Source organism: Equus asinus, chromosome 25 (assembly GCF_041296235.1).
Source record: "Equus asinus isolate D_3611 breed Donkey chromosome 25, EquAss-T2T_v2, whole genome shotgun sequence".
Lineage (NCBI taxonomy): Eukaryota > Metazoa > Chordata > Mammalia > Perissodactyla > Equidae > Equus > Equus asinus.
The window spans coordinates 33,739,579-33,766,253 of record NC_091814.1 but is presented as its reverse complement, the minus strand read 5'-3'; the positions used below and the strand labels follow the sequence as shown (position 1 = coordinate 33,766,253).

The window sequence follows — 26,675 nt, the reverse complement described above, 5'->3', positions numbered from 1 at the left end:
GAGATCGCCTAGAGAGATTCTAAGTACTGAGTGATTCCAGCCCAGGATCAAACTCTGAGGGAATGCCAACATTTGGAGGAAGGGGAGGGGAGGATGGCAGAGCTTAAGAAGGAGCAGCTGGAGAAATAGAGGGAATGCCTGCCCTAAGAGTGTGGTGTCAGGAGTCAGCAGTGTTCAGGACAGGGGCTTGAGGAATGCCGCTGAGAGTTTATGTTTTGTAGGATGAGAGCTGATGCATCCTTTTCTTGCATTTGGCAAGAGCAGCTTCTCTGAGGTGGTAAAAGTGGAAACTAGATTGGACCGGGTTGGAGATGAACGATCAGTGGGAGGAGATAAAATGCAAACATGAACATATGCCTTTCCAGAAGTTTGGCCCTGAAGGAATAGAGGCTGATAGATGCAGGAAAGAAATTGGGTCACGAGAAAGCTTTTCAAATTTTTTTTATTTTTAAGATGGAAAAGTCTAGATTTCGACTCACTTAGAGTTGTACCTGATGAAACCAGGGTTATTTACTTACACGGCTGAAGTATTCAGGAAGCTGTTCTTAGTGAAGATTGAATGAGAGAATGCTCATCAGGGCTGCGTACATGGGAAACACTCACACGTTGGCTCCAGTGGCAGAGGCAGGCGGTGAGGCAGAGCTCCATAATTTGGTCCTATTCCAAACTCTTGCTTAGTAAGGCGGCTCTCCCTCAGCCCCTCTGCATTTTCTCATTGGTAGTCTTCCTTTCCCTAAAATTTGTTCTTCACTTTCTTTGAAAACATCTACCTACTTATCTAACCCCATGATATCCTTCCCCTCTACTCACTTCCCACTGTTTCCTTCTTTCTGAACCTCTTGAGCATCTAGTCTGTCATTGTGGTTCCTAACCTTTGGGTGGAGATTTCCTGCACTGCTTCAGAGTTCTCTCAGGGGTCAAGGATCCAGACACGTATTAAGTGTCATCTGTGGATGAATAAATAATGGGTCTTGTAAATATGTGTTAATATTTTTCAAGTATATGTAGCTGCTGTTTTGGTTAATAAGAAATCCCTTTAAAGCGTTATAGACTTTATAGTTGCTTTTTGTCATGGATGTTTTCCCTCAGTGCTAAAAGAACTACTATCTTAGATATCTGCCACATTTTTTGACATTGAAAAAGGCTGTTCATGCTTGAACTCACTGCTCCACAACATAAAACGTCCAGAATTCCACTTCATGTATTCCACTGTTGCTTTACCTTTGCTCTTTCTGTCTCTTTAACTAACTTGTCTATTGCTTAAGGGCAGGGGTTGTGGTTCTTTCTTCTTTACCTTTCTGCAGAGGTTTGGAAGCTACAGCCCTTAGGCCAAATGCAGCCCACTGCTTTAGTTTTCCAAGTCCTCTCCTGCTTTTTACAGATGACCATGTGCAATGATCTGATGATAGGAAACACTGACTTTGAACCCTAGTTAACTGGAATGTTACCCCTCCCAAGAAAGAATTCCCTTCTTTTCATTAGTAGGCCTGTATTGCAAAAAGTTGTATTCAGTTATTTTTATATTTTGAATTTGGTCCATAAAAAATTTGTAGAAATTTGTTGGAAGACTGATATGTTATGTTAGTACCTATATAATATCCTCAATTTTGTCTCTTGGCCTGCATAGCCTAAAATTTTTGCTGTCTGACCATTTACAGAAGTTTACTGACCCCTGCCTTACAGTAGTAGTTCCCAGATTTGGCTGCACATGTGAATTTATCAGAGGAGTTTTAAATATATATTTATGAATTCCTCTACCCTGGAGATTCTGATTCAGTGCCTTGGGATGGAGCCCGGGAATCTATATTTTTAACAAGCTGTTTAGTTGTTTGGGAATCCCTGCCTTTCAATGCATTTGTGGGGTTGAACTGCAAGAGATAACGAAATGAGTATTGTATTGGATGTCAGAAACAGCTTATTATTTTCTTATTTCAACATTTACTCACTATGGGACCTTATCCAAGTAATGACTTATTCTACAGGTTTTTAAAAAATTTCTAGTTCCTTTGTTTACAGACAGTTTTGCTTTATCCTTCACAATAGAAGTTCTTTTACCTTTTGGGGTTTGTAAGAACCTCTTTGAGAATCTGATGAAAGTTATGGGCTCTCCTCCCATGAAAGTGCACCTGTATTAATTTCATGCGACTGCCATAGCAAATTATTACGAAGTGCTTAAAACAACAGAAATTCATTCTCTCACATTTCTGGAGGCCAAAAGTTCAAATCAAGGAAGGTGTTAGCAGGGCCGCATTCCCTGCAGAGGCCCTGGAGGGAGATTCCTTGCCTCTGCCTGCTTCCCGGCGCTGTAGGCATTGCTAGCTTGGCTGTATCACTCCAGCCTTTGTCTCCAGGGTCACATTGCCACCTCTTCTTCTCTATGGCTATTTTCAGTGTGTCCTTATAAGGACACTTGTCACTGATTTGGGGCCTATCTGGATAATCTAGAATAAGTTCCTCCTGTCAAGATCCTTAACTTAATCACCTTTTACCTATGAAGTAATATTCATAGGTTCTTGGAAGTTGACATAGATAGCTTGTGGGGTGGGGGTAGGGGCCATTTTTTGTCTTACTGTAGTACCTTTGCACATGCTCATGATTTTACAAATAGTTTCAAGGGGCTCACAACTCCCTTGAAGTCCGTATATGGACCCCATGGACTCCAGGTTTCAATTCCTTGCTCAGTGAGAAGAACCTTACACCTATGGCGTATTCCAGTTATGTAGTCTCTTTATTCTCTCCTCTATGTCATGTTCTTACATTCATCATCCTGTTGATACCAGTCTTGAAATGATGTTTTCTTCTTTTGACCTTAGATTCTTCAATTTATAGTTTGCTTTCTGAGTTGGTTTTTCTGATTCCTGTAGGAACTATTTGTCTTCTGATAGGACTTACTGTTAAAAGAAAAGAAAAGAAAAGCCTTTCTCGAGCCTTTTTACTTAATTCTGCAACAAGGAGACTAACTTCTGTGCAAACCATAGTTTGCTGGTAATGCCTCCAGTGAGAAGAGAAACTTAGCTCAATTGAACGTCTGATGTGTCAGGCCTTTTAGCAAGTCCTTACATGTGGCTTCTTGTCTTCCAGGATATAAAGATACTAATGACATTCTCATCTTAAAAAAAATACCCCCCATTTAAAAAACAACTACTCTGCCTCATTCCCACAGCCCTTCCTTCCTTCCCTCCATCCCACATATTGTCAGTTCCTTTTACCTGCTGGCTTTCTGTGGTTTATAAGATAAAATGCAGGATTCTGATGCACTGGTAACCTGGCCCAAGCCTACCTTTTCAACCTTATCTTTTGGTGCTCGTTTCCTTTATTCTTCCTGTTACAGTGATAATGTCCTTTCTATCAAGAGCCAGTTCCTTTGGATTCCATTCCTTCCTGCTCGCTCAGGAACCCTCCTCCACTGTTAATCTCCTCTTCCTTAACTTTAATAAAAACTCTCAAATTTCCAATTACTCTTAGAAAATTGGAGGATGTGGTAACCTGGGTCCACATTCCCAGATGTCAGCAAGAGACTGGAGCTGGATAGTAGCTGCCCTTTTTGGGGGCAGAGCACGTGCTCCCTATTTTAATACAGTCCCACTTCTCCCTACAGCCATAGAGGAAGCCCACTTCCCTCACTTTTGTCACCTGCCTGGTGACAAAAGAGAAATTTTATATTTCCTGGCCTAAATTCTAGTATCTGAGTTTTAAAAGAACCTCTATAATCTGACCTCATATTTACAGATATAACCTTATTTCTCATTCTTCCCAGTACTGACCCTGCTCCAGAAGGTCTCTACCCCAGGCCATGTTCCCCCGTGTCTTTGGTATCTCTTCCCGTCATGTTTTAGCTCACAGTAGTTTTTTCCTTTCCTGTCTCCTGTGATACATATTTTCACGTGTAATACATTATTCCCCAGTCTGTCTTTACTCCCAATAAGTGAGCAAACTTCTTGAGAGCAGGGATTATATTAAATCAATTGAAAAGTTTGCTTAAGTTTTTTATGGAAGAAAATGTATTTTTCAAAAAACGAAAATTATACGGCTCAGCGAGGTGCTGGCATGATGATAGGCACATGAGAGCTGAAAATGACAAGGAACAGCAGATTGACAATTCCAGTCTCAGGCTTACTCCAGGGCACACATCTGTTGAGTGGAAAGGCGGGCAGAATTGCCTGCACTATTTAAAATGTTCTCTGTGTCAGTCTTTTTCTTCTTCCTTTCTCTCTTTTCTCAGCTTTTACTTTTTTTCTTTTCTTTTTGCTAAGCTCGTATAGTTGAATTTCATGAGTTAGTTACTTTGATGGAATCCCAGTGTACTTTTATGTCCCCCATAATGGTAGAACCTTATTTCTCTATGAAGAGAATAAAACTGGCTGAATGAATGAACACATCAGTAAGTGCTTTGGGGGATAGTCAGCGGGAGGTGATGTAAATTAATTATACCTACCATCTGTATGTTTTTCTCTGTAGCTAATTCGGTCAGGTGAGGAGCAGCCTAAGAGTTCTGTTTCTTTTATTTGATTTAAAATAGTTGTGAAGTGAGGGATTTGGATTCAGATATCTCTGAATTCCTTTCTAGATCTAAACTTCATTAAAATCAAAATCCCTACCAAATATAATGGTTTGATTCTAAAACTAGCTCTAGTAGCAAATCAGAGAGGTACCCACATTGCACACTTATTTCCTGGCAATTTGGTATAATTTTTAGGAGAAGTTAGAATTTCCCTTCTTCCAGTTACTCATTTTAGGAACCTCAGGCAGATTCTACTTAATTCCATTGCTTTAAACTTTTGCACATGGAATCAAATTAAAGTACCTTTGATTTAAATTCTAATCTCTGAGTTTATTACAGCATTCTCTTGGTCAACTTATAGGTAAATAAAAGCAACTATTTAAAAAGTTGAGAAAACAAAACTTTGAGCAAAATTGAGGATTTTGCACAGAGTGAAATGCTTTTATTGGAACATACTGTAGAAAGAAATTTAAGATGTAAAGTCTTATGTACTTCAACTCTCAATGGTTTAACAAAATTAATTTAAACCAGGCTACTTTGAGGGAGAGGTGGTATTTTTTCACTACAATTTTATCTTTTCTATAATTTTCACTGTAATCATTTCTTTTCAAGAATGTCATATAAATAGAGTCATGCAGTGTGTAACCTTTTGAGACTGACTTCTTTCACTCAGCGTGCTTTTGAAAGTCATGCAAGTTGTTGCATGTATCATTAGAATGTTCCTTTTTTTTGCTGAGTAGTATTTCATTGCATGGATGTCCCAAAGTTTATAACTATTTTGCAACTGAAGGACATTTGGGTTGTTCCCAGTTTTTAGCAGTTATGAATAGAGCTGGTATAAATATTCATACACAGGCTTCTGTATTCACGTAAAGTTTCACTTCTCTAGGGTAGGAGTCAACAAACTATGCCCCATGGGCCAGATTTTGCTGTAGCTTGTTTTCGTATGGCCCTGTGAAATAAGAATAGCTTTTACATTTGTAAAAGTTTGTAGAACACAACAACAAAAGAAGAATATGCAACAGACACTATATATGGCCTGCCAAGCTTAAAATACTTAGTGGCTGGCCCTTTACAGAGTAAGTTTGCTGGCCCCTGCTCTAAGGAGAATACCCAGGAGTGGGTTTCCTGGGTCAAATGGTGAGTGTATTTTTAATTTTGTAAGAAACTGCCAAACTGTTTCCAGAATGGCTGTACCATTTTGTATTCTCATCAGCAGTGTCTACAAGTTCATTTTTCTGCATCTTTGCCAGCACTTGATATTACCAGTATTTTTCATTTTAGTCATCTAATCAGTGTGTAGTGGTTGCACATCCCGGTTTTATTTGTATTTTCCTTAATGGCTAATGATGTTGAACATCTTTTCGTTTGGTTATTTGCCATCCTTATATCCTCTTTGGTGAGTGTCCAAGTTTTTTGCCTAGTTTTTGATTGAGTGGTTTTTTACCTTACTGCTCAACTTTGAAAGTTCTGTTTATATTTCGAATACAAAGATCCAAATCCTTTGTTGGATATGTGATTGCATATATTTTCTCCAAGTCTTTTCATTCTCTTAACAATGTCTTTTGCTGAGGAAAAGATTTAAATTTTGATGAAGTCCGATTTACTGATTTTTTTTTTTGTTTATTGATTGTACTTTTCATGTCATGTCTAAGAACACTTTGCCTAACCCCAGGTCATGGAGATTTTTCCCTATGGTTTCTTCTAGAAGTTTTGTAGTTCTAAGTTTTACATTTAGCTCTGTTATCTATTTTGGAATTAATCGTTGTATAAGGTATGGATTGATGTTTCATATTTTTCTAAAGTTGTCTGTTGAAAGGACTATTCTTTCTCCATTGGATTAACCTTGCACCTTTGTCAAAAATCATTTGACCATATTTGTGTGGTCTATTTCTGTTTTTTTTTTTTTTTCCTGTTCTGTTGATCTGTGTGTCTGTCTCTTCACCAATACCACACCATCTTGATTATTTTAGCTTTATAGTAAGTTTTAAAATTGGGTAGCATGATTTCTCCAACTTTATTCCTCTTTTTCAGAGGTATTTTGGCTATTCTGGTTTGTTGGCCTTTATAAATTTTAGAATCCAGTTGTCTGTACCTGTAAAAATTCTCACTGGGATTTTGATTAGAATTGTATTATATTTGTGGATCAACTTGTGGGAGATTTGTCATCTTTACTGTGTTGAATATTTCAATCCACGAACATAGTATTTATTTCATTTTGGCCTTCTTTGATTTATTTCATCAGGGTTTTGTAGTTTTCAGCATACAGATAACTATCCATGTGTTTTAGATTTATACCTAAGTATACTTTTTGAGCTATTGTAAATGGGATTTAAAAAAATTTATTTCCTATTGTTCATTCCTAGTATAAAAAATATGATTGATATTTTTGTATTGACTTTGTGTCCTGCAACTTTTGAAAATTCACATTGATAATAGGAGCCTTTTGTAGATTAATTGGGATATTTTATGTAGACGGTCATGCCATTTGTGAATATGAGCAGTTTTATCTTGTCCTTTCCAACCTGTGTGAGTTTTATTTCTTTTTCTTGCATTATTGATCTGGTTAGGACTTCTGAAATAATGTTAGATAAGAGAAGTGAGATTGGACATCCTTACCCTGTTCTTAGTCTTAGGGAGAAAGCAGTCATACATGATTACAATTAAATATTATGTTAGCTGTAGGTTTTGTGTAGAAACACTTTATCACATTCCTTTCTATTCTTAGTTTACTGAAGCTTTTTATCATGAATGGATATTGAAATTTATTAAGTGCTTTTTGTGCATCAATTCATATGTGTCTTAGTCCACTCGGACTGTTATAACAAAATGTCACAGGCTGAATAGCTTATAAACAACGGAAATTTATTGCCCACGGTTCTGGAGGCTGGGAAGGCCAAGATCAAGGTGCCAGCATGCTCAGCTTCTGGCGAGGGTTCTCTTTGTGGTTCATAGCCTTCTTGCTGCGCCCTCACATGGTGGGATGAGCTAGAGAGCTCCTGGGAATCTCTTTTAAAGAGCACTGATCCCATTCATGATGGCTGCACTCTCCTGACCTAAGCACCTCCCAAAGGCCCTGCCTGCTAATAACATCACCTTTGGGGTTTAGGATTTCAATGTGAATTTTAGTTGGGGCACAAACATTCAGACCATAGCAATATGATTACAACGTTTTTCTTCTTTAGCCTGTGAATATGCTGAATTAGATTGATTGATTTCTAATATTGAACCAACCTTGCATTCTTGTGATAAACCTTACTTGGTCATGGTGTATATTGTTGGGATTCTGTTTGCTAATATTTGTTGAGGATTTCAATGGATATTAGTCTATAGGGTTTTTTTGTATTTTTCTGGTTTTGGTATCAGGGTAATGCTGACCTCAAAATAAACTTGAAGCTATTTCCTTCTTCTCCATTTTCTGGAAGAGATTGTATAGAATTGGCGTTATTTCTTTTTTAAATGTTTAGTAGAATTTTCCAGTGAAACTATCTGGGCCAGAAGAATTATGTTTTGAAAGGTTTTTGACTATAAAATCACTTTCTTTACTAGAGATAGACTATTCCAGGTAGTTATTTAATCTTGGATGAGTTTGTGATTTTCAAGGAATTGATCATTCAAGTTGTCAAATTTGTGTTTGTAAAGTTGCTCGCAGTATACCTTTAAATTTTTAAAAGATGTCTGTGGTATATGTAATGATATCTTCTCTTTAATTCCTGACAGTAGTTTATATTTTTCTTTGTTTTGCTAGAGGTTTACAAATCGTATTGACTTTTTCAAAGAACTCCTTTTCGGTTTCATTGATTTTCTCCATTACCCATTTTATTGATTTCATTGACTTCTGCTCTTTTGATTTTTTTGGTACTGTATTATCCATTTAGAACTTATTACATCCAAAAAATATTTTAGTTTTCTGTATGAATTTATTTACTGACTGACTCAAAGAACATATTGAAAAGTCATTGTGTCTTCTAAATTTTTGCATGTTTTTTAGTGAGGTTTATTGCAGTATAATTTGCATACTGTAAAATTCACCCCCTGTAGTTTACAGTCTATGAGTTTTTGACAGACATATGCAGTATGTGGCCACCACCACAGTCAAGATATAGAGCAATTCCATTACCTCACCAAATAAATTTTTGTGCTTTTACTTTATTTGTTTTGGTAACTTAACATTTGTAAGAAGAAACATTTTTACTCTTTGTTTTAAGAAAGTCACAGTAATTTTTAGAGCAGAAACCACATAGTTCTTTGCTTTGTATACTTCTTTGTCTAGTACTTTCTGTAATTGATAGGTATTACCCATCATTAGGGAATTAACCATATTATTAAACTAAACTATTAAACTATAGTGCTAACATGTAATGAATTATTATGTAGCCATTAAAAATCATGTTGTGGAAAAATATTTAATGACAGCTATTTTACATGATATATTAAATTTAAAATGGTATAAAATGATATATTACGTATCATTCCTTTTTGGCTTAAAACATTTATCTTTATACATATAGAAAAATCACTGGAAGATATACTACAAAATTTTAATAGTATCTTCTTATCCCTGGATATTGGGATTTTGGGTGATTTTCTTCTTTGTGTTGTTTAATATTGTTCTAATTTACTACAAAGAACATATATTATTTTAATACTCAGAAACCATGTACTTTTAGAAAAAATTAGCCTTCACTCTACTTTTAAATAGTATCTTAAAGAATAATTTTTCTAGGTTGTATTTGAATTTTACTGTAATTTTGTTTATATCAATATTCAGAGATTTTCTTTATTATGAATATATAAATCTGTTCATAGCAGAGCCATATAGTAAAATTGTGTTTACTTTCCCTTTCCTACACAACCTTTTCTCTAGAGTTAATAATTTTATCTATTTCTTTGCTTACTTTTCTGTGAAACAGTCACTAATTCAACCCCAAACTCCTTGTCAACTTTAGGTTTCTCCTTAAGTCATTCAGACGCTATTCTGTCAATTTCACCTTTTTGGAAATTCTTTCTTGGAAACCTCTAACTTGCTCCAATTTGGACTGTCTAGTGTGCAGCTAACACCCTGGGATCTCTCTTCTCTATCGTCTTAAGAATTCTTTTTCTTTTTGCCTCTCTCTGGGTTTTGGCAGAGCACATCATCCAGCTTCCTGAAAACAAGAGGATTGTTTTTTAAGCTGTTGCACACCTGAAAATATTTTTTCTATTCTTATACCTGATGGATAGTTTGACTAGGTAGAGAATTCTAGGCTGGAAATAGTTTTTCTTCAGGATTTTGAAACCGTAATTCCTTGATCTTTTAACTTTCTATAAATTTTTATTTTTTGACTTCTGTTGAAAAGTCCAATGCCAATCTGATTCCTTCCCATTTGTATGTTTCCTCTTTTTCCTTTCTGAATGTTTGTAACATCTTCTCTTTGGCTGTATTGTTCTGAAATTTTATGAGTATGTATGCCTTGGTGTGGGTCTGTTTTCATCCACTGTAGTGGTTACTGGATGCCCCCTGTCAATCTAGAAATTTACATCCTCAGATGTTCTTTAATTATTTATTTGACTTTTTTTCCCTCTCTTCTTTTTTTCTAGAATGTCTGTTACTTGAATGTTGGACTTTGTAGAATGGTCCTCTAATGTTCAAATCTTTTCCCTCCTGTTTTTCATCTTGTCTTTTTGTCCACTTTCTGGAAGATTTTCCCTACTTTATCTCTCAATCTTTCTATTAAGATTTTCATTTTTGCTATCATGTTAATTTCCAACAGGTCTTTTTTTTTTTCTCTGAATGTCCCTTTTTTTTTTTAAGCATCTTGTTCTTGTCTCATGGTTATCACATCATCATCATCTCTGACCTCAATGTAGATATTAATGGTGTCTTTTGAAGTTTTCTTTTTCATGTGTTGTCTCTGTTTCCTCCAGGTTCTTTATTTTTATGTTTGTTTTGTTTTCTATCTTTAACATTAAGGGCTTTTTTGGGGTATCTGATACTACATGACTATCTCTTCTTTTTTAAGAGTAGGAGCCTAAAAAGTTGACTGATAGCACTGCTAGAGTCTGAGGATTGTTGTCCACTCTGAGCCTCATTGTAGGGTAATCTGGTTGGAGTATTTCGTTGGAGAACCCTGGGTGTCAGTATTTTTAGATCTCTTCTCTAGAGCTGGCTAGATTTCCTAGAGAAGACTCTTCCTAACTCCTGGCTTCCATATCCTGGGGGCAGAGCGAGTGAAAGGTGGGCATCAGAGGCAGGGATCTTTGTTTCTAATAGGCATGTGTTTGCTTAGTCTTCATGTTGTCTGTACTATTCTCATTTGTTATTTAGCCTTGCACTGATTTTATACAGGCTTATATTGACCTAACTCATTTCCAACTCTCTAACTTAGTGGTTCTTAAATGGGGTGGAGATGCAGGTGGGATGTTTTGAAATGGGTGGGGTGTTCTGGTTTGTAACAGACTCTGTTGGCCAGGGGTGCTAAGAGTTTTGTGCTAATGGCTGCAGGAAAATTGCTTCTCCCAAGATACTGATAGCTCCCCTTTTGAAAACAGTCTAAGTTTAACTTAAAGCAAATCTCAATACCAGTCAGAGTTAATTTCAGTTATTATTTTCAACTTTCCTGCTCTTCCTTACTCCATGCTTGCCAGTGCTCGTTTTGATTTTATTGGTATTTGGAATTGGAAACTCTGTCCTGAAGCTTTCTTTGGAGCAAGTGGCTCGAATGGAAGTGAGAAGACTAAGAGATCACTGCAGAGGTCCAGGAAAGTTGTTGGTTTCTTGAACTAGAGTGATAGTAGTAACGCAGGGCATACAGAGAGGTTGCAGGATGCGTTTTGGAGGTAGAGTCCACAGGGCTTAGAGAGGGATTAATTGTGGCGAATTAAGGAAAGGGAGGAATCAAAGGTGGTTGTAGGTTTTGTCTTGAGTTGACTGGGTGAATGACAGTGTCCTTTGTTGAAATGGAGAAGACTAGGGGAAAGAGCTGGTTCTGTATTGAGCATATCGAACTTAAGATGCCTGCATTCTGGGCCCAAAGACAATGTTGATTTTTTTCTTAGATACTCATTGGCTTTTTATTCTTGGTTATTAGTCAACTGTCATGCAAAAAACACTTGATTCTTTGTCTATACGCTTCTGTACCGCCCCCCCCCCCATTGCTACCATTCACCAATCATGTTTGTTGAGGACTTTGGGACTTGGATTGTCCACTCTACTTCCTGCCATAATCATGGGCAACTTCAGGGGCTATATGGGAAATTTATCCAAGTTACTGTCCTCAAGATTCTTTGACCTGTAGAGTACAGACAGTGACAGCATGAGACAGTGGTTTTGAATCCCAGTTCCCCTACTTCTTAACTAGGTAACTGAAAATATTGCTTAACCTTGTTTTTTTTCCTCTGTGAGGAAGCTTGGCCGTGAGCTAACATCTGTTGTCAGTCTTCCTCTTTTTGCTTGATGAAGATTGTCACTGAGTTAACATTTGTGCCAATCTTCCTCTATTTTATGTGAGATGCCACCACAGTGTGGCTTAATGAGTGGTGCTAGATCTGTGCCCAGGATCTGAAACTCTGAACCCTGGGCCACCAAAGCAGAGCACGCAAACTTAACCACTATGCTACTGGGCTGGCCCCCACCTTTTTTGTCTCATTTTCCTCATTTGCAAATTGGGGATGATAGTATCTGTACATTTGGGATTTTGTGAAGATTAAATAAGAAATTACTAGTTACTAATGCCTGGCACATAGAAGCATTCTATAAATGTTAGCTATTAAGATTATTAGTGTTGAACTGTATATTTATTTAATACTATATGCTCCTGTTATTCTTTTAGATAAGTAGCCCCTCCAAAAGCTACACCTTGAGCCTTGCCTCCTCAAATTTAACCTCTTAAATTTTAAGTGCCAAAAAGAGGCACTGACCACAGTTTCCTAGTGTGTTCAGTATACTTGCTTTAAAAAAATAAAACTCATCAATATTTCAATTCCACTGGTTCTTATTTACAAGTATACATCAAATTCATCCAGGGGGCTTTCTCAAAATGTCTGGGCTTACTTCTGAGAGTTTGAGTAGGATTGCTCAGGGTGGAGATGGGGGAATGGTGTCAAGTATGTCTATCATAGCCAGCCCTGATGGTCTGGTGGTTAAGACTCGGCACTCTCACCGCTGAGGCCCGGGTTGGTTTCCCAGTCAGGGAACTAAGCCACCCGTCTGTTGGTTGTCATACTGCGGCAGCTGCTGTGATGCTGAAAGCTATGTCATCAGTATTTCAAATACCAGCGGGGTCGCCCATGGTGGACAGGTTTCAGTGGAACTTCCAGACAAAGACAGACAAGGAAGAAGGACCTGGCCACCAACTTCCAAAAAAATTGGCCAGGAAAACTCTATGAATAGCAGCAGAGCATTTTCTGATAGAGCGCTGGAAGGTGAGAGGATGGCACAAAAAGCTCTGCTGTACTCAGGGTCTCTAGGAGTTGGAATCCGCTTGATGACGCCAACAACCTCTCTATTATAATAGCCCTCCCTCCGTTTGCTTTTAGTTAATCACCCCCTTATCTGGTTCCTGTCCTCACCAATCTCCCTTCCGTTAATCAGTACCTTAAAATACTTTCTCATGGCACCCTTAATTAATGTCCTCACTCCCTTTGTGTCTTGCCCCATTTGTTCTGCAGACCCCTAACTTTGGATGAATCCAGTCCGTCTACCTCCAAGGTGGGCTATTGAAAGCCAGACTTCTTGAGCTACATGAGATTCTTTCCTGTGGTTTTTGTTGCTCTGTGATCTTTACTGTTCATATTAGAATATCTGACCTTACACGACACAGTAGGCATATGACTCTTTCAGTTAATAGTGATATCAAAAGTGACTTCGTCATGTAATCCAATTACCCAGGATCTCTATGATTCTATCAATTATATCTCATTCATTTTCACAATGTTTGAGTGGCATTAACGATATTATTAATATTACATAAATGAGAAAACTGAGGCACAGAATGGTAAAATCATTTGTGGCAGCAGCTTGCAAGCATAATGTTTTGAACTTTGAAATGTAAGCTATTGTGGTCATGTATTAAGCAACCTGTCTTCATATTAGTTCTGTTTTGTGGGACAGTATGATGGACTTAGCATTACTGTCTTTAAGGAATTTGTGATGGATTATTGTTGTTTTTATTTTCTTTTTGAGATGTGAACTATCCTGGTCAATTGTAGTCTATAACTTCGGGGGAGGTTTATTCAGATGTTAGAGAGTGTGTGTGTGCGCGTGTGTGCAGAAGGTGGTAATCTTTGGCTTTGGTTTTTAACAAGAATTTTAAAAGTTTGCTTGCAGCTAGAGAACTTTTCTTCCAGCTTTTATTCAGTTGTCCTTCATTCCCTTTGAGAATAGTGGGCCTGACCCAATTCTTTTTTGAGAATTCACTTCACAGAACAGTGTGTTAAAATATTTTTGTTTTAATCAAGTACGTTGTAAGAACTGGCAGGCATCCATAGCTTCTGTTCTTTAACATGTGAATAATTCTATTCCTTGGTTAAGAAACTGGCTCCATTATTATACTTACTGATTCTGGGATAGCAGGATATGGTCTAAGGAGCATGAAATAAATGCTTTTTCTCTATAAGCATTTTTTTGGGGGGAGGGAGGAGATTCACCCTGAGCTAACATCTGTTACCAATCTTCCTCTTTTTTTTTTTCCTCCCCAAAGCCCCAGTACATAGTTGTATATTCTAATTGTAGGTCCTTCTAGTTGTTCTGTGTGAGCTGCCACCACAGCGTGGCTACTGACAGATGGGTGGTGTGGTTCTGCAACCAGAAAACTAACCCAGGCCACTGAAATGGTGAGAGTGCCGAACTTTAACCACTAGGCCATCAGGGCTGGCTCTCTATAGGCACTTTTTATCTTGATTTTCTTAATTATATAACTTTCTAACAATGATCTTTGAAATATGTAATGGTATGGTAAAAGTATGGTAAAAGAAGAATACCGCAGATATTGGAAATTAATTCATTGTTGAACAAAATTTAGATTATTACAAAATTCAACGTGACTCTATTGCTACCTCAGGATAATTTCTTAATAAAAAGTCAATCCAGCTACCTTCACTTGTTTGATTTAGTATGCCATGTGAGTCTTAGTAAATTGACATTTAGTTTGAAGATAAATTTTGGCAAAGTTATGGCTGAGAGATCAAATATGTTTTGGATTGACTCTTAATGCTTATACCCTGAAAGTATTATAGAAATGAACATTGAGAACCATTTATAATACATAATGTTAGATGTCTGTTTAGATGTTCAAAGTACAGTGCAGTTATTCTTTTCCTATATTTGATAAGAAAAAACCTGTAATTTGGTGAGGAATAGAATGCAAAGGAGAGAGAAAGGATGGGAAAAGTTGAGGGGGGTGGTCTCTTAGTTTCCTGGGGCTTCCATAACCAAGTACCACAAACGAGGTGGCTTAAACAACACAAATTCGTTCTCTCACAGTTCCAGAGGCTAGAAGTCTGAAATCAAGATGTTGGCAAGGTCCTGCTCTCACTGAAGGCTCTGGGGAGGATCCTTCCTTGCCTCTTCCAGCTTTTGGTGATGGTTTATACTTCCTGGATCCTAGACACATCACTGCAGTCTCTGCCTCCGTGATCAGATGGCATTCTCCCTGTGTGTCTCGGTGGCCAAATTTCCCTCTTCTTACCAAGACACCAGTCATATTGGATTTAGGCTTAGGGCCCACCCCAGTCCTCATCTTAACTTGATTACATCCGCAAAGACTCTGTTTCTAAATAAAGTCACATTCACAGATTTTGGCTAGATGTAAATTTGGGGGGGAACACTATTCAACCCAGTAGAGAGGGTTCTAAATTCAATTTCCATTTTGAGATTTAAACCAACACACTTACTAGATTTCTCTACTTTATATAGAGCAAACAGGTCAGATACATTTTATGTAAAAAACTTATTTTTATTTGCAGTTATATTTACATATATGCTTTCCCATTGCATCGGCCTAAGGATCTAGTATTGTCCATTCATGCAGCAGAGATTGCCTTAAAGGAATACTTGGTTATGAAACATCTGTTTACATAGATGTGGAGCCAGAAGACTTTCCACATTACATCTTAATAGCCCAATGTTTATAGAACCAAGCTAGAGTTTTCTTGAGTGTTTTAACTGCTATTATTTTGTTCTTACTTATTTTATATGCACAACACCTAACAGTGCCTGATGCTGATTTATTGAGTGAAGAATGAATTAATGAACGAAGCGGGGGGGTGGGCTGGTGTCTCCATTGAAGGGTTGTCGATAATGGCATGATATGGGGAGTGTTCGTTTAGTAAGTATATTCTCCTCCATCCTTTTTTAAAACCCAACTGGTGGCATCCTTTGCACACTGTTCGACACTTTTCCATTATTATAGTGTATCGTTCCATATTGGTATACAAATGCTATGATTGCATAATATTCCATTGCATAGATATTTTGTAATTTATTTCCTAGTCTCCCATTTTTATTTTTAATTATGATGAAATACACGTAGCAAAATTTACCATCTTAACCGTTTTTAAGTATGCATTTCAGTATTGTTATATATATTCACATTATTGTGTAACCAGTCTCCAGAACTTTTTCATCTTGCAAAACGGAAACCCTATACTATTCCAACTTCCCATTTCTCCCTTCTGGAAACCACATTCAGTTTCTATGAATTTGAGCTAGTCTCTCTTTTTAGTTTTCATCTTTGCTCTTATAAGCAATACTACGATAAGTAGCCTTGCATATGTGTCATTTTGCACATGAATAAGTATATCTGTAAGATGAATTCCTAGAAGTGGAATTACTAAGTAAAAAGATGGTCACATTTCTTAGTTTGATATATATTGCCAAATTGACTTCCAAAACCGTCGTACCAGTTTATACTCCCCCCAGCAGTGTATGATATAGTAGCTGTTTAAACATGTTTCAGTAAAGTTGGCTTGTCAGACGAACTGAACAGGGAGCTTGGGACAGGAAAGTTGTGAAGGAAAGATGATGTTGCTGCCTCTTTCAAGAGGCTAGGCTCTCCCAGTGTCCTACGTGTATTCCTTAAGGCTTATTAGACATCCCTTACTGTAATTTCCGTACCGCATTTGTTTAAAAAATTTTAAATAAAATTTTTTTCCCACGTTGAAAGCTATTTGAGTATTAGTAATAACATCTCATAGAATGATTGGAATACCTCACTTTGCACATAGGTATCACAACTTAATATATGTTCAGCCCAGCTGAAAATTTCCTTAATACAAAATTTTAAGATCCTTAAAATGAATGAATGCCTTGCTTAAATGGGTTTTAATAGAAAGAAAAAAATTAGCAGAACCCTTTTCTCAAATGAGCTCTTGTGAGCTCCACTATGTTATGAGGAGCTCCACTCTATTGGGGTGACAGTGAAGGGTGATTGGAGAAGGAGGGAGGCTCAGGGAGGTGACGCTCGTGGGCCCCGGGTCCCCCCATCCCTATTTCTTCCAGCACTGTTACACACAGCTGTCTCGACTGCTTTCCTTTTGGCAGTGAGTGAGATGAGTGAACAGCAGTGTATAATCAGCCTCTGGTAATTTGTGTCAGACATCTGAAGAACGCTAACCACTTCTTTGTAGAATCCTGATGTTTGAAACTTATGCTCAATTTTATTTTTTCTGTGAAGTAAATTTACTATAAAAAGAGACGTAACTACATGGAGATACCACTGTTTTCCTTAGAGTGTACATATAGGTTTTGGTGCAATGACTTTTCATCTGGAGATTTTAAATAGCTGTAAAATCTCTATTAGTTTTCTTGATTTAAAATGGAAATACTTAAATATTTTTGTAACGTTTGCAGATTTTATTATAAAGTAGATTTTGAAGGGCTCTGAGAAACCACCTCCCAATGATAATAGTTTGGAATTCATTCCCCCAGGGAATTGAATACAATTTTCAATGTATTAAACAACATTTAGATTTTATTCCTTTGTTAAAAAGATGGCATCACTGTTTTGTGATTTGTTTTGTTTACTTGATAATGAATCCTTTTGGGTTAGGGTGTAGAGATAACCTCCATTCTTTTAATGGATTTACACTCTGCCATTATGTCATAATTTTCTTATCCAGTCTCCTGTTGAACATTTAAGTTGCAGTAAACATTCTTTATTCATATATCTTTGCCTATTTGGACAAATGTGTCTGTAGGATAAATTCTAAGAAGTAAAACTTCTAGATCAAAGGAATGACCATTTTACATTTTAATGGATATTTTGGGCCTCTAGAAAATGTTGTATCAATGTCCTGACTTTTATAGGAAATAAACTTAGTTCTAAACTTTTGAAGGTTTTAGCTAGGTGATACATCATCATTAATGGACACAGTTTTTCTAATATAAGGTTTCTAGTACTGTAAAAATCTTTAAAATGACAGCTTTTTTATTCTTACAGTGATGGAATGGGGGGAAGATATTAAAGCAATTTCAAAAGATGAAGCAGTTATGTTGGTGAATCATCAGGCAACAGGAGATGTGTGCACTCTGATGATGTGCCTCCAGGACAAAGGACTGGTAAGCCATCCTGAGGGCGGAAAGGGGAGGTTAACAAAGAGGCAATTCCAGGACCTCACTATGGTTTGGAACATAGACTTCAACTTTAATGTGTATACTTTTGCGGAAAATTTAGAAAATTTTAAAAAGAAAAAATAGATAATTCTAAGCCCCTCCAGGAGAGGAATTAAGAGACTTAAAAAACATAACTGGAATAAGGTGGCCTCCATAAAGCTGTTTTTTAAAAAAATTACTGAGATGAAAGCAAATATGGTTTAAATTGGGGGCTGTCTTGAGGTGAAGTGGTAGGTTGCCAGTTTGGGAAATACAGACACAAACGGCAGTATTACTAAAAAATTGGTAAATGTGGTCAATGCATTAGGTGATCTTGGGGATCTTTAGCCAAAAGAAAATAAAGTAAATATTGTTTTGAATTTCGTTTACAAAGCAAATTGGAAGGAAAGATATTAGGCTCATTTTATTCAGTGTTACTAAGGCTTTGTTTGAACTGTTGATTTTACGTTGCTTATACTGATAACTAAAATATATCAGTAAACTAGGTGGGTTTAAAATAAATTATCTTCAGCATCTCAGGAGAAGTTAAAATGGTTATATTCATAGAAAACTAAATAAATAGGAAGTGTATAAATTTAATGGAGTTAATATTTGGCCTCATAGTAAAGAAGCAGATCAATAGATGTTTGTTAAGTGCTTCATATTCATGGTCAGTAACTCCAAGTATAGAACACCATCCTGTAAGACTCTCTCCTACTCTTAAAGGAGCCAACAGTCCCATGGTAGGTGGAGGGAGGGTATAGCAAACAACACTTAATAGCAAAGTGAGAAGTATTCAGTGGGGGGTGAGCTCGCTGTGTACTTGATGGATATAGAAAACTTTGTGGAAGGAAGAAGACATGAACTTGGCCTTGAAGGACGAGTAGAACTTACTTAGAGTGGTGAAGGAAGCGCCTTTTTCCTTAGTTAAACAGTCTTGGCCGAAACACCAAGGCAGGAATAAGCCTAGTGTATTTAGGTGCTAGAGATTTTGCCTCAGTAGGTCAGCAGTCAGAAATTGAGGTGAGAGTAAAGGAGCACACGTTTGATTATTGTGGAATCTGTTTTTCTTGTTTATCTGAAAAGCAGAGGCATAATCTTCCTGGAATGTGGAATAAATTCAATCCTTTCTTACATTCAGAATCATGAATTGTTAAAAAAGAATCACTGTGTTTGAATCTCAAAGAATGATTAAAATGGTCAGTATAAGTATGCCTAACTTTACTACTGTAACTCCAGTTGTCGTAGACAATAACTGTGTCAACCAGAATATTAGGTCATCTGAAATTCGCCAGTCATGTGGACAAAGGAGAATTTTATTTGTTTGTTTGCTTTTGTAAAGAGATTTCGGTTAGTTTGTCTTAGCTTCACTTTTCTGTCCAGAGTAATTTTGTTTCTATTTTCAGATTAGTTATATTGTACATTTTTTATGATGACCTGATATTCCTGAATAACTTGAAATCTTGAATCATTTTTTACCTTCTTTCATAAAGGAGTAATTGAGAAATATAAAACTGGAAGCATTATAATCTCTACCTCTTGCCTGATACGTAAAGAGCAGTATTAATTTACATTTACAAGTAGGAATGTTTACCTGATTTTTTGCATACTCCATGGGTCCATTCAAAGAAAGAAAGGGTAATGCTAAATTGTAGTCCAGTTAAAAAAATCTTAGTTTAGTGGTGCTCTGAGTGTAACGTAGCTGTTGAATTCAGAAGACTCCTTGTAGCACCGTCACTGTTTCTCAGTGGGGCACTGTTAGCGTTTCAGTAGGACAGCACTGTCTTCTGAACCGTCCAGGGCATTGCCAGAGGTTCTCTGTACCTGGCTGCCACCCACGAACTGCTAAGAGCATTCTCTAGTCATTCTGACCACCAAAATTGTCCTTACAGATTTCTAAACTGGAGAACCGTTGACTTTGCCATCATTTCAGAAATATGGAAAAGAATGGAAGTCATTCATGTAAGCCTCTCTAGAGGTTTTGATATTTAGAAAATCTGTGCTTCCAGATAAAGAATAATTGATGTAGACCAATTTTGTCTCTGGAAATACCTCACAAAATGCTGAGTGACGGCCCTCGGAAACATTGACAGTGTTGCCCCAGGCAGCTTCTCTCTGCTGACTCACTTTTTTGAGGAATATGAAACAAAGGATTAATTGTATTTTCTAAATGTGCTGGTACCTTTTTAATAAATATCTGTAAAGAGTCTTGCCCTTTTATGGCAATTGAGGATAAAACTAAGAATTTTTATTTATGTCAAAAGAACTTTATTAGATATATAATAAACATTTATTGACTTGTGATGTTTCCCCTAAAATAAGATAGGACAGAATTATTCATACAAATCTCAGAAGATAACTAGATTCTTGTACCGTATTTATTTGTGTTAGGCAACTCTTCTAACTGAAGCTGTAAATCCACCATAAATGTAAAGTTGAACATGAAAGCTAGTGACTTTAGTGTTGGTGTTTTAAACCCAGAGCCCTACAGATTGCAGCTGAAGTTCACACTGTGTTTAAAGCTCAAATGTTTTAGGGGCTGGCCCCGTGGCCGAGTGGTTAAGTTCGCGTGCTCCGCTGCAGGCGGCCCAGTGTTTCGTGGGTTCGAATCCTGGGCGCGGACATGGCACTGCTCGTCAGACCACGCTGAGGCAGCGTCCCACATGCCACAACTAGAGGAACCCACAACGAAGAATACACAACTATGGACCGGGGGGCTTTGGGGAGAAAAAGGAAAAAATAAAATCTTAAAAAAAAAAAAATAAAAATAAAGCTCAAATGTTTTGTAGATTGAATCCACTTGTTTTTTGTTTTGTTCCTTGGGGTGCTTTTCAAGAAATTCCATTTAGTTCAAATCTCAATGCATTTAAACAAAGTAGTCACCATTACAAAGCAAAACAAGACTGAAGAATGAGATTGGTGATTATTTTACTTGGTATTAATAGACTTGGGGAATCAGTTCTTCACTGGGCATGTATCTTTATTTTTCAGAAGTGATTTTCTATAGTGAAGCTGATGGAGGAGTTGTGTAACTGAACTATGTAGTGATGCTGAAAAATTAAGGCAGAAGCTTTAATATTATATTATTTGTGGGCTTTTTACTGTTTTTGTAAAAGCAGCACGTGGGTGTCAATGCTTATTTTTTTCCTTATGTGTAAATTCGTATACTTTAGTGCTTAGAGATGTTTACATTTGCTATTCCCATAGGAAACAAAGTAGAGCTCGATTGCATTCTTGATTGAGATCGTAGCTTTGTCTTTATTTATTTAAGGCTTATCACAAGGGATGCTGTTTTCTCAGCAGGGAAGAACAGTTAACCAATTCATTAATTAGACCCCTGTTTACAATGACTTTTAATTTTGAAATTTGCTTGAAAATAAAGTCTTCTGCTCTGGATAAGAGTAATAACTTTTATCAGCAATGGATAATATTTTTGTGTTTAAGAACTGAGGGCGCTATAAATATTTTTATCCTGGCAAAGAGTATGGCCTTGCATAAGCTAACAAATATTCTTCATAACATGATAGAAGGTATAAATCATTCTGTTAAAGAGATTTTTTAATGTTCCTTTATTTTGGACATTTTTATATTTTTGTATAAAATATATTTATATATGATTTTTATATAAATATAAAATGTTTATATAATTATATTTATATATATTATTATTTTGTAACTTTTAATATTTTAACCATTAAGATAAAGTCACATTTTATAAAGTTTTAGTGCTTATTAATGAAATGTATAACCCTCATTTGATAACTTTAGCCATTCATTGTATTGTTTCAAAATAATTTTACAAGTTGTATGACAATTACCAGAGACTTTGTTTAGGGTAGAGCAAATTTGAAATCGTTAAGTTCAAATTTAAAAAGTTAATTCTGCTTCATTTGTTAACAGTGATATATATAGCTGTAACTTAGGATTCCAGGACTTGGAATCAAGACCTGTAATTTTTCATGGAGAATCCATAGCTATACTTTATGTGTAGGAATAACATTAGATTTAAGACATTTAGGTTAATTAAGAGTAAGCTTGGAAGATTGTATTTAAAACTTAGAGACTTGGCTAGACTACAGTCAGATTTACTCTCTCTAACATTTAATTATTTCTTTTGAAATATTTCAGGTTGTTGCCCAAATTATGTGGTTGATGGATCATATTTTTAAGTACACAAACTTTGGAATTGTTTCTCTAATTCATGGAGACTTCTTTATAAGACAGGTAAGTAATGAGCAGTTGTTTTCACAGTGATAGACTGATTAAACTGATTCTTTTCTTTTTTTTCTTCTTCTTCTTCTTTTTTTTTTTTTTTTGGTGAGGAAGAGTGGCCCTGAGCAAATGTCTGTTGCCAATCTTCCTCTTTTTATTTGAGGAAGATTGTCCCTGAGTTAATGTCTGTGCCAATCTTCCTCTATTTTTTGTACATGGGATGCTGCCACACCATGGCTTGATGAGTGATGTTTAGGTCCTCTCCCAGCCTCTGAACCTGTGAATCCTGGGCTGCTGAAGCAGAGCGTGTGAACTTAATCACTACACCACTGGGCCAGCCCCAAACTGATTCTTTAAAGTAAAAAGAGTCATAACAAACCCAATTGTAATAGGTAGAGCCAGTTCTAGTATCTCACGGAGCTCTTCTTCTGAATCTTTGTTCTCCAAAACATTTATTTCAATCTGAATTTGAGTATGCATGAATATTAAAATACTGATAGTGTGAATATTCTATTCTCTACCCTCCTCCTCCCAACTAAACAGTACAATGTGTAGTAAACATTTATCAAGCACCTGCCACCTTCTCGGCTCTTCTGTTTCTTAGCTATGAGAATAATAGATACTCTCCTCATAGGGTTGCTGTGGGGATCAAGTGAAGTAATACATGGTAAGCACTCAGAACAGTGCCTGTTCCCTTCTTCATCATCTTTATCATGATTACCACTATCATCATCTCTATTAACACTATTTTTCTTTACAAGTCACTGTTATATGATACAGAAGGTATCTAAATTAGCAGTAGGAAGATTATTAAATAAATAAGATTACCAGTAGGGAGATTATTAAATAAATACATAAGAGGAAATATTTTGGGAATTCATAATAGGGAAAGTCATTACATCAGATTTCTGTGAATCCAGAAAAACTTTAGAGGAGAAGATGATATTCGGCATTAATCTAAAGAATGAGTATGGGTTTGATAGAGGAATGTGGGTTGGGAATGGGTCCGAAGCATTAGGAATAGTTTAGTGTAGGAAAGAGAATCATATCCTCTTACCAAATCAGCACTACATTATAGTATTTCCCTGATATGCTATTAGTATCACATGGTTTGTTTGCTCAAAAATGGATAACTGAAATATGTGAGAGTTTTTATGTATGGTAATGCCACACTTATCTGGTATTTATATATTTAGCAACTTCAACCTGGATTGGGCAGTGCCTTGCACATAATAAGTACTTAATGAATAACTGGTGAATCTAATTAAGCCTCTTCTAAGAACCAAAAATTCAGAAAATAGCTGGAGTCTCCTAAGTTGTATGAAACTTCTAAGTTCTATTAAAATAGGTGTCACAAAACCAATATACTTGACTCCAGACAGTTTTATGTACAGAACATATTTTTGTTTTTCACATGCTGTGCAATTATCTAGTTTGTTCTGGAAATACCCTTGGTTCTTCTGAGCAGAGAGAGGAAGAGAAGCACGCACTGGAACCTCAGGAAGAAGTGGCAATGGGGACTGGCCACAAGACTGAGATGAAGTAAAACGTGACCAGAACAACTTCACAAAGAAACTAGCCTAACGTCTCAGAGTATGACGGGAAGGGGAGACAGCAGAACAACAATTGAAGCTTAGCAGTCTAGAGGAATCCAGAGGAAAAACCAACTGAGCCCCTTCATCGCGAGAGTCTAAGGAAGTCATTGAATTTCTAGTGTAGGATAACAATTGACCCTAATATGATCCTCAGCATCAAGAAGAGCCTAAATTTTACTAAATTATCCCTGTACTTTGAGGGGATAAAAGTAGAAAATAATGTACTGCAAAACATTTTCATTTTTTATTACAACGTAAAGTTTTGTATACTTAAAGATTGTATTTCAAAATATCAGAGAGATTTACAAATTCATTTCTAAAGAACAACACTTTTTTCCCTGATAGAGGGTAATAAAAGTCTATAACATAGAGGGAGGGGAGAGAAAAAAAAGTCTTAATGTTAAAGAAAATCTCTTGAGACTTTGCTCCCGGACAATTTTGACAAGATATTTCCAAGAATGTTAAAAATATTTTACATGTAGTCTTGGGAACTTAATAAATAAATAAAGCTTAATCATAATTCAGTTCAGTGAATTAGCTAAGAAACTGCCTTAGGATTTTTTTGCATTTGGAATAATTTAAAGATTGAAAACATACAAATTATTTTGGGGAGCTTCTGTAATTGTGTGGTCTGGAAGATTATTAGCGAATTGATCATACTGAAAGGAAGAACCTTTGTAATATTTAGTTGTGGGTTTAGGCTTTCTTGCAAATTTTTCTGGATTCCTCTTTTCGGTCTCCAAGTCACTCCTGGTTTACTGTCTTCCCCACTAGACTAAGCTCCACGAGGGTCTCTTACTTACTTCTCTATCTCCAATGGGTAGGACAGTGCCTGGCAAGTAGTAGGCACTCAGTACATAGTCACTAAATTGATGCAGGAATGAACTTTCAGAGGCAATCAGAGCAATTTTTTTCTTTAGAAAGAAGGTTTATTTATGTAAGTGCTAATAATTTCTTTTCACCTCTATTGTCAAGAGGGGAAGGAAGTGGAGGAGAATCCCTATTCTAGTCTGTGATTGGGTTTTACTTTAGAAGCTGTTATTTCTATTTAATTTTATGTTTCAAATGTACCAGTACTTCTTATATGTGTGTCTGCCTTCTAGGGAAAATCTCATCGTGACCAACAGCTGGTTTTTCTCAAGAAGCACCTGGAAAATAATTACAGGAGCAGAGGTCGAAAATGGATTGTTTTGTTCCCAGAAGGGGGCTTCCTCAGGAAAAGGCGAGAAACAAGTCAGACGTTTGCCAAGAAAAACAACTTGCCATTTCTTACACATGTCACTCTGCCAAGGATTGGGGCAACAAAAATTATTTTGAGTGCACTTGTAGCCCGACAGGAAAATGGAAGTCCAGCAGGAGGAGATACTAAAGAATTAGGTAGGATGATTTTTAGCATGTTTTTCCTTTGTTGGAATTAAAAGATTTTCTGGAGTTCCAGAAGATAACATTGTTGTTCTTTTCTATGTTTATAATTTTTGTCGAATGGAAATAATACTTAGGGAAAAGATGAAAGTATAATTTTTAAATGTTTCTATTTGCAAAAGTAGTCCATGCTTACAATAATGTACTCAAATAATAAAGAAATGCATGAAGTCAAAAGTGTCCTTCCTCTACCCTACCTGTCCGTTCTCCCAGCCATTCCCATTGCTGCAGTAAACATCCGTGTAGATATCTTCATGCATTTGTGCAAGTATTTCTGTGGTATAGATTCCTAGAAGTGGAATTGCTAGGTTAAAAGATATAGGGGTGGAAGTGACTAATTTAAAAAACTAATCATAGATATGGAAATGAAAATAGTAATAATATATATTTTTTCCATTTATCAAATTTAGAAAGTTTTTGTTTGTTTTTAATACAAAGGATAAATTTAATGCAGTTTGGCAGTATTTATTAAGAGCCTTAAAATGTTGATAAATGACTCAGTTATTCTGTTGCAAATAATACCTGTCCAAAGGCAATAGTCTGAAATACTGGCAGAGAAGTTTATCATAGCGTTATTTATAATAGCAAAAAAATGGAAATAGCAAAAAGGAAAACGGATAAGTAATTATCAGATATCCATACAACAGAATACAACACAGCCATTACAAATGTTTATGGAGAGTTTTTATTGCCTTGGAAAAATGCTTATGTTCTGTAATGTTCATGGAATGGGAGGAACATACAACTCTTATGAAAACAACATGAGCTCAAATATGTAAACAATCAGACCGTAGAAAATGAATGAAAGGAAAGATGCCAAAATGTTAGCAGTGATGGCTTCTTTGAGTTGCAACATTATGGACGATTTTTTCCTGTTTCTTAATACTTCTCTGAATTTTTTTTTTATAATAAGTATGTATAGCTTTTATGGCCAGGAAAAAGTAAACCTCGCCAAAAAATGCAACCGTCTTAGAGATAGCCTGGTGAATTGTGAGGATTTGCAGAAAATATTTGTGCCAACAGCATGAAGACTGTTATGAACAAGTTTGTCTAAGATGCTGGAAGTTTGGTGATAAATTGTAAACTAAAAAGCTGAAAGAAACTCGCGAGGCCTGTTTTCTTAGTAGCATTTTGCTGTTTCCTTTAATGTTCTTTAGATAAAAAATAAAAATAGATATTATTGGCCCTCAGAAATATGTGTTTTTAGATGACGGTAAGGACTAGACATAGAAATAGTGCCTGTGAGATTGCACTGAGTTTTCCTTTCTTTTGTTTTTTTCTAAGCAGCTGCTTGGCAGTCGGCTCTCTTAATCTTTCATCGTCTATTAAAAAGACAAATTGAAAGAGTCTTTTAATAGAAAAGGAAAGTTCAGAA

The 26,675-nt window shown here is 36.4% G+C and overlaps 1 protein-coding gene across 7 annotated transcripts in view; it reads left to right on the top strand.

The window, feature by feature from the left end:
* Positions 1-26,675, top strand: part of LPGAT1 (lysophosphatidylglycerol acyltransferase 1) — a 77,038-nt gene that overhangs the window by 16,604 nt on the left and 33,759 nt on the right. For all 7 annotated transcript variants that reach the window (XM_070496831.1, XM_070496833.1, XM_044757974.2 and 4 more), the window contains 3 exons: positions 17,920-18,038; positions 22,200-22,295; positions 24,982-25,255. In XM_070496831.1, the coding sequence (XP_070352932.1) occupies positions 17,920-18,038; positions 22,200-22,295; positions 24,982-25,255 (489 nt within the window). The remainder of the gene's footprint in view (positions 1-17,919; positions 18,039-22,199; positions 22,296-24,981; positions 25,256-26,675) is intronic.